Source organism: Heptranchias perlo, chromosome 15, assembly GCF_035084215.1.
Source record: "Heptranchias perlo isolate sHepPer1 chromosome 15, sHepPer1.hap1, whole genome shotgun sequence".
Lineage (NCBI taxonomy): Eukaryota > Metazoa > Chordata > Chondrichthyes > Hexanchiformes > Hexanchidae > Heptranchias > Heptranchias perlo.
This window is the reverse complement of record NC_090339.1, coordinates 34,826,692-34,842,316: the sequence shown is the minus strand read 5'-3', so window position 1 is coordinate 34,842,316 and position 15,625 is coordinate 34,826,692. Positions and strand designations below refer to the sequence as shown.

The following is a 15,625-nucleotide window of genomic DNA, read 5'->3' as shown; positions in this document are numbered from 1 at the left end:
CCATGGCAATGCAGATTGCGTAAGTTCTGTTGAAAGGAGCAAATCAGAATACACCAGAGTCAATGAGCCAATTGGCCTTTTTTCATTTTAGATTTTGTTTTTTAGGTTGAGTTCTGCCCTTAGCTTGACTCTGGGGCATTTAGCAGTAAATGGTAGTTGAGCTTCTCACTCCTGCAGCTTTGATGCACTCTCAGCTTGGTCCGTTCCACTACTCATAGAGTAGATTTGAATGACACTGCCACTTGTCTTTTGGACCAAAAAGCTGCTATTCATTGTTTATTATAAAACCTTTCTTTGGTTATTCCTGTATGCTCAAATCTCCGCTCTAGTTATTGTATGTGCCTACGAGTCAATTCCTCTGAACAAGTAGAACCAGGCTGTAACCGTTGATGTGAGTTTTGGTGCAAGTGAAACAGTGTGAACTAGTAACGCCCACCTGGGAGATGAAATATTAAACACTGACTCACTCAAGCCTACAGAGTTTTCTGAACCCAGTGGTGATTGGTTCCACTCACCAGAACTCTGACTCAGGCCTTGAATTGCGTGCTACTTAGTATGATGAAAGTTCTTTACCGGATCCTAGCCAGACAAGATGAAAGTCTCATCTGAAGGACGGCACCTCTGACACTGCGGTACTTCCTCTGTACTGCACTGAAGTGTCAGCCTAGATTATGTGCTCACTATTCTGGAGTGGGGCTTGAACTAACAATCTTCTGACTCATAGGCAAGAGTGCTACCACTGAATAGAATACAAAGTACAAAACAATAGAAGAATAGAATACAAAACTAGGAAGGTAATGTTAAATTTATATAGAACCTTTGTTGGACCACACTTGGAGTACTATGTGCAGTTCTGGTCTCCATACTACAAAATGGATATTGAAGCACTGTAGAAAGTGCACAAAAGCTTTACAAGGATGTTACCAGAACTGAGAGGATGCAACTGTCAAGCTGAGGTTCTTTTCTCTGGAAGACTAGTAGGCGATCTGATTGAGGTCTTTAAAATTATGAAGGGGTTCCATTGGGTGGATGTGGAGAAACTATTTCCACTTGTGGTTGAGTCCAGAACAAGGGTGCATAAATATAAGATAGCCACTAACAGATGAAATAAAGAATTTAGGAGGAATTTCTTTAGACACAAAGTGGTGAGAATGTGGAACTGGCTGACACGGAGCGCTTGAAGCAGATAGCATTTGTGCATTTGAAGGGAGACTCGATGCATATATGAGGGAGAACGGAATAGAGGGATATAGGGGCAGACTGGGAAGAGGCTTACGTGGAGTATAAACATTGGCAAGGGCCAAATGGCCTGTTTCTTTGCTGTAGATTCTATAGCTCCGACTTTAATTCAAAATAGGAATTGGGCGGGCGGGGGCCGAGGTAGGTGGCAAACCACCCTGACCTCGGCTGCATGAGACCCAGGAGATTTAAATTCCCAGGCCTCATCTGCATGTCCTGGCCAGTTTCCCGCCCAAAACTGGCTGGAAGCAGCAGATGTCCGACAGACGGTAGCATAATATCGGCCAGCAAGAGGAGCGAAGGAACGGTCCCCAGCATTCGTGTAAATCGATTGTGGGGGAGACAAAACTTTCCTTGTGGGGCTCGAAGGCTCCTCCTAGCCCCACATCGAAAGTTTTTTTTAAAGTAAAAAGACTTACCTTTTTGGGCCTCTTCTGACCCTGACTCCTCGTTCAACTAGTTTGGTCTAGTGGGAAAGCCACAACCACTTCCCCACTCAGGGCCACGATTAAAATAACAGTCAGTTCCCAATAAGGTCATCAGAGCCCAACCTACAGGGGCAGAGTGGGAAGAGGCTCATGTGGAGTATAAACTTTGGCATGGACTTTTTAAAAAGTCCTCGCCGGTTTCCAGCAGGTATGTTTGTTGTCTGCTCAGAGGAGCAGGTTAAAATCGGAGCCTGCGGGATCATTGTTGGATGTTGACTGATGAGTCCCACAGGCGATTTTAAATGCCCCTGCCTGGTTTCCGCCAAGCGGGCAGTGTTAAAATTCCTCCTTTTGTAATTGTATGTAATAGTTTGCAACAATTATACGGACCAATTTCAGGCAAACCACCAGCTGCAGTTTGAGCAGTTTTGCTGCTGTTTCTGCATGGTTGTCTGCTTTGCAGCAACACAAAAGTGGCAGTGTAACTCCAGATTTGTGTGTACTGGCCTGACTCCAGAGCACAGAGGTGTGAGAGTCCTGGGGAAGGCAGCTGTCTCAAACCAGTTCAGCTTGAATCCACATTGAGTATGACTCTGGTGTGGTGTCAAACCTTGTTTAAGAAGTGCAGAGCCACACCGTTGGATCTTCTGGGTTCTTCATAAACTGAAACAAATCCCATTTAGATGTTTTGAAAGTACAGTCGTTAGCACCTGCATTCTCAAAACATTTCAATTTAACCATCTGGGAATGGAACTCTCTGTGTGTCTGTTAGCACACCTATACAGAGCTCTCCAGGCTCTAAAATTCACACCCCAGCGATGCAGTGCTGCTGGATAGGATATTCTTTTGTGTTCTTGAGAGGGGGATCCACCAGACTATTTAAATCGTAGGTACCAATGTGATATTGGTACAACCACAGTGAACTGTTTCAGTTCTAAGAGCCAGAGGGAGACAGAGACTGACTCATGCTGAGTTGTAGGCGGGGCTACCTATGATAATAAATCACATGGCACAGTCTCTATTGGCTGGCTGTGTCAAGCCAGGTTGTGTCCCACTCTTTGATTTTCACAAACCGGTTTAAACCTTGCCGAGCAGGAAGGTTAATGATTCACTGTTGTGACCTCGCCTAGTTCACCTAACCTGCACTGTGAAGAGGATTTCAACCAGCCAGATCATGTAGAGAGATTGCTCATATTGGACTGAGAGAGCAGAAGCTGGGAATATTGAGCTTCTCCCTCTCCTCTGAGCAGGGGCTGCACAGCCATTCAGCTGTACTTTGTCTGCAATCAGACAAAGTCCTTAAGACCTGTTCTGAGAAGTGTTTGCGTCACTGCAAGCTTAGGGAGGCCAGTGCAAAGTCGCAAACAGCAAGCTTTTATCCTTCTCTGAGCAGCTCAAATTCCATCAGCCTGCAGGCAGGAGGGGGGAGGGAAGAGGAAGTGATCGTAAGACCTGGGAGCCCAATCCAGCTCTGGGCTGGTGTGTGCGTGGATGTGGGAGACTCTTCATTATCCCATGCTGCTGTATCATTGCAATTCAAACTTGCAGACAGTTTCACAGTAACCACAGCTTGCTGACACACGGAGAGGTGGGTGCTTTTTCATTAATCCTATGGGGGGGGGGGGGGGGTGCAGTATGGAGGGTGAGGATCCTTTTTTTCCAGAAATGTAGCAGCTGGTGGGGCCTTTGTTTTAGGGATTTACCTCCTGAAAGGGACTGAGCACCACACCATGTATTAGGAGGTGTCGGTGGTACTGCAGACTCGGCAAACCACAGATGGGACTTGAAGACGTGTCATTTATTCCAGAATTGTTACATGGTCTCTAGATTTGAATACCTAACGTGTACCTAACATACAGTCTGTCTTCAATGAATGGTTTAATTGAGCCATAAATCGTTTTGAATCCTTTATCAAATTTTAGTCAAACTTCATACGTGACTCCCCCTCCCACTAGAAACTCTGTTCCATGGGACAGTGTAGTGATTCTCCAATGCGTCACGGAACCGTGAGCCTCCAGTCCGATTGCGTTAGTCGGCCGGTCTCCCTTGTCTCATCGCAGGGTTCAGAGCAGAGAGCGGCCGCCACTCTACTGCAAGTACAGAAATGGAGAGAGAGAGAGTCACCTTGGGCACTCGTGCACTTCTCAGAGCAGCACCTACCTGTCTTCATGCCGTGTGACCTGGTGCGAAAATAAAAAAATCCCCACTCACATCCCAAGAAAAGAAAATAACTGTCATCTCGTGAGAGCGAGGGGTCACTGAAGAGTAGATTGAATGGACACCATACATGCCTGTTGCTGTTTACATGTTGCCATTTTTTCACCGTGTTGTTGATTTATTACAGATCATGAATCATGACTATAATACTGTTCACTAATGACTATAGTGCAGCCAGGGTGTGAGAATATTTCATTATTCAAATCTAGGGCCCTGAAATTGTGCTCTAGGATACTAATTTACAAATACCTCACCTGAAATTCCTCTCCCTGCTTTTTAGCGGTAGTATTAAGAATTTATTTTGAAGAGGTTAACAGCTTTGTTAAATTGGTGGAGAATGGAATTTTGGATGAACACATTAAGTGTGATTTCAGGGCCTAGATTTTTATCTTCAGATAATCCTGAGTCATTTTGATAATTTGTGTTTTAAATTGTATCTCTTCCAAATCTAAACCAAAAAAAATACTCTTGTACCCAGTTTTAAATGTACAAATAAGAAACTATTTTTATCTGTTTTGCCCCACCAACATTGAGGTTCTCAATTAAAACCTTCATGTTATGCTTCATATAACCCTTACTGTGTTAAAATGTTCTCTTATAACTTTTGCTGTGCCATATAAGTTTCTCAGTGATGACTCTCAATGTGCTACAAGGTGCTTTATTTTAACTCATTCTATTAAGCGCTCTGTCATAACCCTCTGTTATTAATTCAGGTCTTTCCTTGGTTTTTTTTGCTAGTTACTCCTGTAAGTGATCTGAGGGTCTTAATTTAGGGGTGTGCCCATACTGTCCAATATCTAATTATAGGCTAATGTAATCCAGGTGTGTAAAAGTACTCCATCCTTGTGATCTGAACTGGATATTTGTATCTTCTCCACATGCACCTCTCCAATGTTTTTGAAGGCGGACTGAAAAAACACTTGATAAGACCATGCTAAAGCAGGATTGTTGAGCTGTTTTAATTCCCCGCAAGTGAATGTACAGAGCAATAGCTGTAATCTGACTTGCGTAGTTCAATATGTACAACTTGTCTTCAAGTAATAATATGAACTAATGAATCCGCTTTCCCACATTGGTGGGTTGGCATAGAATCATAGAAAGGTTATAGCAAGGAAGGACGCCATTCGGCGCATCGAGTCTGTGCCGGCTCTATGCAAGAGCAATCTAGCTAGTCCCACTCACCCACCCTATCCCCGTAGCCCTGCAAATGTTTTCATTTCAAGTACTTATCCAGTTCTCTTTTGAAAACTACAATTGAATCTGCCACCACCACCACCACCCTCCCCCCCCCCCCCCCCCCCCCAAAACCCAGCAGTGCGTTCCAGATCCTAACCACTCGCTGCGTTTTTTTAAAATAAGTTTTTCCTCATGTCACCTTTGGTTCTTTTGCCAATCACTTTAAATCTATGTCCTTTGGTTCTTGACACTTCTGCCAATGGGAATAGTTTCTCTCTATCTATTCCCTCTAGACCCTTCATGATTTTAAATACCTCTATCAAATTTCCTCTCAATCTTCTCTGTTTCAAGGAGAACAACCCCAGCTTCTCCAGTCTATCCATGTAACTAAAGTCCCTCATCCCTGGAATCATTCTAGTAAATCTCTTCTGCACCCTCTCTAAGGCCTTTACATCTTTCCTAAAGTACAGTGCCCAGAACTGGACACAGTACTCCAGTTGTGGTCGAACCAGTATTTTATTCATCAAGACTTCCTCGCTTTTGTACCCTTATGCCTCTATTTATAAAGCCCAGAATCCCGTATGCTTTTTTAACCACTTTTGCAACCTGCCCTGCACATATACCCCCTGATCTCCCTGTTCCTGTACCCCTTTTAGAATTGTGCCATCTCTTTATATTGCCTCTCCTCATTCTTCCTACCGAAATCTATCACTTTGCATTTTTCTGCGTTAAATTTCATCTGCCACATGTCTGCCCATTCCACCAGCCTGTCTATATCCTCTTGGAGTTTATCACTATCCTCCTCACTGTTCACTACACTTCCAAGTTTTGTGTTATCTGCAGATTTGGAAATTGTGCCCTGTACACCCAAGTCATTAAGATCTTTCAAGAAAAGCAGTGGTCCTAGTACCGACCCCTGGGGAACACTACTGTACACCTCCCTCCAGTCCAAAAATCAACCGTTCACCACTACGCTCTGTTTCCTGTTACTTACCCAATTTTGTATCCGTGCTGCTACTGCCCCCTTTATTCCATGGGCTTCAGTCTTGATGACGAGCCTATTATGCAGCACTTTATCAAACGCCATTTTTGAAAGTCCATATACACCACGTCAACCCTCTCTGTTATCTCTTAAAAAAACTATCAAGTTAGTTGAACACAATTTGCCTTTAACAAATCCCTAATCAATCCACACTTGTCCAAGTGACGTAATTCTGTACCGGATTATCTTTTCTAAAAGTTTCCCCGCCACTGAGGTTAAACTGACTGGCCTGTAGTTCCTTGGGTTTATCCTTAAACCCTTTTTTGAACAAGGGTGTAACATTTGCAATTCTCCAGTCCTCTGGCGCCACCCCCCCCCCCCCACCCGTATCTACGGATGTTTGGAAGACTACAGCCAGTAGCTCTGCAATTTCGACCCTTCCTTCCCTCAGCAACCTAGGATGCATCCCATCCGGAATGGGTGACTTATCTACTTTAAGTACAGCTAGCCTTTCTAGTACCTCCTTTATCAATTTTTAGCCCATCCAGTATCTCAACTACATCTTCCTTTACTGAGACTCTGACAGCATCTTCTTCCCCGGTAAGGCAAATGCAAAGTACTCATTTAGTACCTCGGCCATGCCCTCTGCCTCCATGAGTAGATCTCGTTTTTGGTCCCTGATTGGCCCCATCCCTCCTCTTACTACCCATTTACTGTTTACATGCCTATAGAAGACTTTTGAATTCCATTTTATGTTGCCACCAGTCTATTCTCATACTCTCTCTCTTTGCCCCTCTTATTTCCTTCTTCGCTTCCCCTCTGAACTTTCTATATTCAGTCTGATTCTCACTTGTGTTATCAACCTAACATCTGTCATATGCCCTTTTTTTCTGCTTCATCTTACTCTATCTCATTTGTCATCCAGGGAGCTCCAGCTTTAACTGCCCTACCTTTCTCCCTTGTGTGAATGTACCTAGACTGTACCTGAGCCGTCTCCTTCTTAAAGGCTGCCCATTGTCTTGCTTGACATAAACAAATTAACTTCTAACTATTCTCCTGCGTTTTAATCTTCCTAATTTGTTGAAAGCATGCCCTAGCAGCTTTCCATTTTTTACAAAAAAAACCTGACTGTAAGTGAATGTTCCTATTCCTATGTTTGTCTCTCTGTTTACATCCAGAGGGGAAGGCTTAAGCCAGACCAACCCCTGCGGAGTGCCTGGGGTGTGAGGAGTTTGTCGACTACTGAAACAGGCTAACAAAATGCTTATTCTTTTCATTCTTTGGGGCAACAACTCCAACGCCTACACCGTTAGAATATTAACTATCTTTCATCTTTTTAAAAAAAGTTTTGTGAATAAACTTTTACTTTAAAACCCAACATTTAAATGTAGCTCTTCCAAATCCTTTCTGTAAAAAAAATGACACCCTCACTGTTATCCTTGCTGTGTTATATGGTCCTTAGTTATAACTCTCTGTGGTATAATGCTCTATTATAACTAGCTGCGGTATATGTTCTCAGTTATAACCTCTGTTGTGTTATACGGCTCTATTATAATCTTCATTGTAAAGCTCTCCGTTATAACTCGCTGTGTTAAATAGCTCTGTTATGACCTTTTGCTGTGTTATAAGGCTCTCAGTTATGACTCTTGCTCTGTTATAATGTTCTTGATTATAACTCGTGCTGTGTTATATATTCAGTTATCACTCTTGCTGTGTTTTAAGGATGCTGCTGCTAGGATTCAGTTGCTGACTTTTTTTATGTTCTTTGTGATGTCTTGGATATTGACTATAACACACTCCTTGCTATCATACATACATTGCATCTTCTTATTATGTTCATCATGCAGGAAATACATTCAGGGTAATGTATAGCTGCTGTTGGTGTGTTTAGAGATATAATGGTGGATGAAATGGTAACAGCTCCAGCTCCAGTGTTTGGCCTCTTAGCTTTCCAGCATCTGACAGGGAACTTTCCCTTGTATTTGCACAATGTTCAAATTTCACCTTAATGGTAAAGGTGTATCCAGAGAGCTCAGATTAGTCCAAGGGCTGACTGTAAAATGCTGTATCCCTAGTTAAATGTGGACATTTCAATATCTGGGTGCTTGCTCAGAAACAGACAAAGGTGTGTCTGTAAACATTCCCAAAACAAATGATCCTGGGCGAAGGGCTGGTGAAAGCTCCTCTCACAGGTGCTGATAAATGAAGTTTGAAATCTTGAAACCCCTGTCTCATACCAACAGTGAGGAGATATGGCACGCTGATTGCTTTCTCTACTATAAACCCAGATTAAGGTCATCTTCTGCCTTTGGTTAGCACCAATTTACATGGAAAATAAAAGTTTATTATTTAAGCAACTTTGTTACATAACAAAATTGGGAGCAGACTGATTAGATTAACACCTTCAACAACAACAATGGTAGAAAAAACTGCTAACTGTGGTGCCGGAGCTGATTGTTACACGGTTTGGCTAGCTGTGGTACCGGAGCTGATTCTTACATGGTTTGGCTAGCTGTGGTGCCGGAGCTGATTGTTACACGGTTTGGCTAGCTGTGGTGCCGGAGCTGATTGTTACACGGTTTGGCTAGCTGTGGTGCCGGAGCTGATTGTTACACGGTTTGGCTAGCTGTGGTACCGGAGCTGATTGTTACACGGTTTGGCTAGCTGTGGTACCGGAGCTGATTGTTACACGGTTTGGCTAGCTGTGGTGCCGGAGCTGATTGTTACACGGTTTGGCTAGCTGTGGTGCCGGAGCTGATTGTTACACGGTTTGGCTAGCTGTGGTACCGGAGCTGATTGTTACACGGTTTGGCTAGCTGTGGTGCCGGAGCTGATTGTTACACGGTTTGGCTAGCTGTGGTACCGGAGCTGATTGTTACATGGTTTGGCTAGCTGTGGTACCGGAGCTGATTGTTACACGGTTTGGCTAGCTGTGGTACCGGAGCTGATTGTTACACGATTTGGCTAGCTGTGGTGCCGGAGCTGATTGTTACACGATTTGGCTAGCTGTGGTGCCGGAGCTGATTGTTACACGGTTTGGCTAGCTGTGGTGCCGGAGCTGATTGTTACATGGTTTGGCTAGCTGTGGTACCGGAGCTGATTGTTACATGGTTTGGCTAGCTGTGGTACCGGAGCTGATTGTTACATGGTTTGGCTAGCTGTGGTGCCGGAGCTGATTGTTACATGGTTTGGCTAGCTGTGGTGCCGGAGCTGATTGTTACACGGTTTGGCTAGCTGTGGTGCCGGAGCTGATTGTTACACGATTTGGCTAGCTGTGGTGCCGGAGCTGATTGTTACACGGTTTGGCTAGCTGTGGTACCGGAGCTGATGGGTTTGAGTAGCTACAGTGCCATAAAACTGTACAAGGGTTGGCTCTGCTTGTGTAATGTTTCTTTGAATGATCATTAATTTTGCTGAATTGTGTACCTCTGATGTGAATTTTCTTTACTAAAACAATATCACGGCCTTAAAAGATCTGCATGGTGCAAAAGCCAGAAAGAGAGGATTGCATTTATATAGCACCTTATCATGTTTCTCCGATGCACCTCAAAAGTCCTTCACATACAGTGAATTTCTTGGAACTGCATGTAAACAAATGTAACAAAAACTAATGAGTGGCAAAATGATACTAGGTAATCACAAAGCCACGTACGGAAAGGGCAGGAATAGAGGGCTGTATACTGAAGAGGGTAATAAGTGTTATACAAGGAGGGAAGGGGCCATGTATTAGGGGGTTTGTGGACTGTGTGCCGGGGGGAGTTGTAAGCCCCTGTGCTGGGGTAGGGAGAGACCAGTAGGAAAAAAATAAATACTTAAATTCCACCCCCCCACCGACCCCGGTTAATAGTTTGATTCTAGCAAAATAATGTTGCCTTTGCATGAAATTACTGAGACTATCCAATTGAGATTTCCTTAAAAGCTGACTTAACTTCCTGCCCCCAACAACTGTTCCAGTTGGTAAATAAGAATAAGCTACTGTGTTAGGATCTGGTGTTGCCTCTCCCTCTCCGGCCAATGTATCTCTACTGGTGGCTAAAGAATAAATTCCTGCCTGTTCGGCCTATTTCAGCTGCCTGGCCATCAGCAGGAGCTTTTGGAAATAATTTATGAATCTAATCAGACTGCCAGAAGGACCCAAGTGACTTGAGTTTATGAAATCTGCCGATCCCTGCTCACAGGTATACAACCACCTACGAGCCCACAGTGCCAAGAGGGTTTGATTCATTCTGACACAATCTGTCCAACAATACAGGGTAGATTTTATGAATGGATGGTTGACTTCTTGCCCAAATTCCTGATATGCACTCCTGATGGATGGACAAAGCATCACACCAGAACACACATTTATAAAATCTACTCTTACAAATCAACACTTCTCAAACTGGGCACTAGGTCTATTGGGTGGAATGTGATGAGGGGCTAGAGGATCAGAATCAATGTTCTATTAACCAGAGTAATATTGTGACTATGGCATCCCTGCATGCAGGGAAGCCAGCAAGGAAAGTGTTGGAGATTCCAGCCACATGGTGATAAAAGCATGGGAATGAATTTTCTTGCTGTTTCCAGTGTACTTACGGTGCTGGAACACCGTAGGTTTGATTTGAAATGAGGAAACTTGGATGGAAGCGATTTATGCCACTTGTGCACCTTTTAAAGCCCCAAGTTTCCTTGATTCTTATGGCACTTCACACGATCCGCCACCGAGCCCCTAGGTGACTCATTTGTATAACAGTGCATGTGGGCACGAGATTTTCTGTTTTTGTGCCCCTGTTGCACTCTGGATAACTTGCTCCCAGATAAGAGGCTCAGCAAGTCCCCCTATCACCTGGTAGAGGCAGAAGTGAGGAGTTTGAGAGCTTCATCAAAGAAGCGGGTTTTAAGTAGGGTCTTAAGGAGGAGAGGGAGATGGAAACGGAGACGGAGAGGCAGAGGGATTTAGGGAGGGAATTCCAGAGGATGGGTTCTAGGCAGCTGAAGTGACCGTTACCAAAGTGAGAGAAAGGGATGCACAAGGCTGGAGTCAAAGTAACAGATGAGGTTACAGAGATCGGGCGATGCGAAACCTTGGAGAGATCTAATCACATAGATGAGAATCTTAAATTTGAGGGGAGAGTAAAAGGGAAGTATGTGAAACCATCATGAAACTTTTATAGTTAGATTTTTCTGGTTGCAACACCTGCTGTCGATTCCCTACATCTGTCAATCTTTTAAAATAGTCTTATGCACACTTCCTGGTGGTGTCAGGAGTTGATGCTGAAATCTAATTCCTATCTGTTGCACTGATTATGCTTATGTGACTGTATAAGTTTAGTAATGACTGAGTTCAGTGTTTGTTTTGTTGATGGCTAATACACTTCACTGTTGAATGAAAATGCCCCTTTGATATCAACTCAAATTCTTCCAGGTTTCTACAGCACTGGTATTCCAGAGATGTCCCATATCTTTGGAGGTGTATGCAATGGTAGTAAATTTCTTGCTTCAGTCTCAGTGAGTCATTAACTTGTATGTTTAGTTTAACTGCACATTACAGAATCCACATGTTGCAAACTGACTGGAAAGCTGTTTGCTGTGAGTTTACAGTCTGGACTGCTGAGTCACAGACAATATGTAGCTATCCCCCAATTGCTGCCATGAATAAAACAGCTAAAGGGTTGATCTAGGGTGGAGGCAAACAGTGCTCCATGCATGGCAGGTGGGGAGAACCGTGGTTCCAATATTGATCTTAGTGACCAGGCCCATAACCCCAACCATGTTTTAGCTTAAGATGGTTTTATATTGCATGAAAGCTGCACTAATGGCGCTGGCACCTGATGTGCGGATCTCTCACAGACACCACAGCCCAAAAGTAAATTTGCTAAGATTCGCTAATGCTGACAGCTTGAAAGATCATAATCACTAGCTTTAGCAGATACCGGCAAGTTTACTTTTGGGCTCCAGCCAGTTGTACATGTTGCGAGCTGGCGTCACTCGTGCAATATAAAAGCATCTTTATTTTCTGTTTACCTTTCCTAGTTGCCTGCGTGACTGAGATTGGGAACTCGGTCCCAAAGGGAATGTGGGTAACCTATGTCAACATCCCGCTTCTTGGCCCATTGTGTCAATCTATTCACGTTGCTTCAGTTCTGCTACAAGACCTTAATTCTTTCATTTTTCATGCAGAGTATAGCCGCTTTGAGTCTAAAATCCACGATCTTCGGGAACAGATGATGAATAGCAGTATGAGCTCCGGATCCGGCTCCCTGCGGACCAGTGAGAAACGTTCCCTTTACGTCCGGTAAGTTCAGTATACAGGTGGGGAGATCGTTCATTTCCCTTGGATATACTTAAAGATCCCAGTTAATAAGAGGTGCTACAGTAACCAGTAATTTAATCAAAAAACAGGCAAACTGGTCATTTAATCTTGTTTGAGTTGTTGCTGGCACAGATTGCTGCACTTATCACCGTAATAACGGGCACTGCATTTAAAAGTAATTTGTTGTCAGTGCTTTGAGTTGTTTGGATGTGATCAGGTGTTATATAAATGAAAATATTATTTTATTATTAAACAACCGTTCTCTTGAATCTAAACACTTTTCAGTGGATTCTCAACTAATTTATCAGCTTACACTGACAGTCTCCTGAAGTGGAAGCTAAATCTGAACTGTTGGAATACTTGAGGAATGCAGTAGCAGCATGGCTGCAGTCTGATTCTTTGTCATGTCCGGTGATTTTGAGTTTGTCAGTTTGAGTTTCTTGAACTGAGAAATCTGTGTTCTACAAGAGCAGATTTTTAAAAAAATGTACACTGGGTATGTACAGCATACAGGGCACGATATAGGATTAATATACACAGGGTACATTAGTATAGACAGCATAATACAGCATTAATGTACACTGCATACATTGTAAAATACAGCATTAACATATAATGGGTATATACAGTATAGAGAGGACAAAATGCTGCATCATTATACAATGGGTACATAGAGTGCATGTAGGAAAATACAGCATTGGCATACTGGGTACATAGATATACAGGGCAAAATACGATGTAAACATAGATTGTGCATATTCAAAGAAGTATTTGGTACAGTACAGTACAAAACCAGTGCGTACCCCTAAAAGGCAAAGGGTCCACTTTTGGGGCTAAGTAACCGGGGTCAACAAATGAGGTAAGAGACAGTATCAAGCTAAAATAAAAGACTTGCACAAATGCAAGGAAAAGTGGAAATTGAGGGAATTGGGAAAGCTTTAAAAGCAGTAATTGAAAACAAAGGAAATAATGAGGTGCAAAAAGGGGATATGAAAAAAACACTTGCAAGGGACATCAAAGGAAACAGCAAAAGTTTTTATAAATATATTAAAAGGAACAGAGTGGTATAGGGGAATGTGGGCACATTAAAGATAGATGCAGGCGAGACTATAATGGACAATAAGGACAAACAAACCTGGCCAGTGCTGTACGTCACTACTACAGTGATTCTTGACCCTTTTAGTTTTTCCATTTCTTTTATAAACAGTTTAACTGCTTTAGGCCAGTTTTATGGCTTGTGATTGAGTGTCGTTCTTGTCAATGAATACAGGATGTTGTGGCCTAATAGAGAACTTGATTTATGTGGTGCAATATCTGGAGGAGCTGGGGTTGTTCTTAGAATTTAAGGGGAGATTTGATAGAGGCATTCAAAATTGTGAGCGGTTTTGACAGGGTAAATAAGGAGAAACTGTTTCCAGTGGCAGAAGGGTCGGTAACCAGAGGACGCAGATTTAAGGTGATCGGCAAAAGAGCCAGAGGCAACATGAGGAAACATTTTTATGCAGCGAGTTGTAATGATCTGGAATGCACTGCCTGAAAGGGTGGCGGAAGCAAATTCAATAGTAACTTTCAAAAGAGAATTGGATAAATACTTGAAAGGAAAACATTTACAGGGCTATGGGGAAAGAGCAGGGGATTGAGACTAATTAGATAGCTCTTTCAAAGAGCCGGCACAGTTGGCCAAATGGCCGCCTCCTGTGCTGTATCTACTATGATACTATGATCACATGTTTCTATAAAACAAAATGATAGTGACGACTTCAAAAGTAATTCATTGGCTGTGAAGGATTTTGGGATGTCCTGAGGACATGAAAGGGGATTCATAATTACAATTTCTTTCTTATTTTTAAAAGCACTCCATGTACACTGACTTCAAACTACAGTTAACTATTATTGTAAACAAATATGACAGTCATTTTCCACACAAGGTCCTACAAACAGCAATGAGATGACTGATCAATTAATCTCTTTGGTTTTGATGATTTAGGGAAAAGGGTTGGCCAGGATACAGGAAAAACTCCTTGCTCTTCGTATAGTGCCATGGATTCTTTCATGTCTATCAGAACAGGCAGGCAGGACCACAGGTTAACGTTTCATCTGAAGAATGGATAAAATAAAATAAAAGTGCAGTTTGTAACATCCTCATTCAAATTCTACACAACCATTTCAGAAGGTGCAAACAGCTGTGAGCATGTGATATTTAAATAGAACACACCTTGTACTCCATTAGGGAACTGATGAAAACTCAAAACACCTAAAACAAGGCTCCAGTGTGTTCCCAACATGCTGCATCATGGAATGCGGGACGTGGGACATGGACTTCCCGCAGTTCCTCAAACTCAGTTCCTGATCTCAACACTCCCATCAAGGGAGCAAGGAGAAATCATTGAAAACTACACCACACCTGACTTGTCTGGCGCACATGCCAGCAACCGGTTACATAGTGGGATTGGCTAAGGTTTGTTAGTGGTCAATTGCCCACCTTCTTGATTTCAAATGGTGTGTGTGGCATGCACAGGCTTAAGAAGGGAAAGAAAGTAAATACTGATTTAAAAATTACAGCCGAGTCATCTGGGTAAACTATCTGGGTACATACAGAGCAGGAAAGCCCCAGATTCGATCCTGCTCTGTGCTGAGTTAGCTGATCTCAGTTGAGGCACTACAATTCATCTCATCTAGGCTAGAAAGGGCAACTGTGAATCTGTACACCAGCAAGAACCAGTGCCATCTAGAGAGGAATGGAGAAAATTAGAGGGGGGAAGGAATGAGCTGTGCACCTGATGAATTGTGGTATTATGAATGCTGCCATTGCAATCACTCAATACAGGGAGTGCACTCCCCTCACCACCCAGTTGTGTATCTGTTTATCGGTATGATTAGTTTATCGGTATGATTAGTTTAATGAGGTTTGTCTTCTCGCCCTGTAACATTCTTCAGTAGCCATTCCCAGCTAGACTCTCAACAATATAGGAACTACCAACATGTCACACTGGTGCTGTGTTGTCTGACAGTTAGATGCACAGTAAAGCACCCACTACACTGTGATATACCTGACCTCAGAATGCTTGATGGGGCATTATAGAGGGAACTTTACTCTGCATTTAACCCATGCTGTACCTGACATGGAAGTCCTTCATGGAAAAATAGGGGTGATTCCGCAATCCAGCACTTCCAGCGAGGAGCCGTGCTCATCGGGATTGTCTTCTGAGAACTTTGGAGACATGACGTAATTTATCATCTATTTACATAATGGACGGAAAATTATATGCTGCACGACGGCTATTTCTTGAG

At 43.1% G+C, this 15,625-nt stretch overlaps 1 protein-coding gene across 2 annotated transcripts in view; it reads left to right on the top strand.

The window, feature by feature from the left end:
* Positions 1–15,625, top strand: part of LOC137332993 (disks large homolog 3-like) — a 97,990-nt gene that overhangs the window by 44,299 nt on the left and 38,066 nt on the right. The window contains exons 1-2 of one of the 2 annotated variants that reach the window (XM_067997057.1): positions 2,765–3,255; positions 12,202–12,316. In XM_067997057.1, coding sequence (XP_067853158.1) covers positions 12,246–12,316 — 71 coding nt within the window. In that variant the 5' untranslated portion in view covers positions 2,765–3,255; positions 12,202–12,245. Of the gene's footprint in view, positions 1–2,764; positions 3,256–12,201; positions 12,317–15,625 lie in introns of those variants that run through there. The other variant, XM_067997056.1, reaches the window with a different exon arrangement.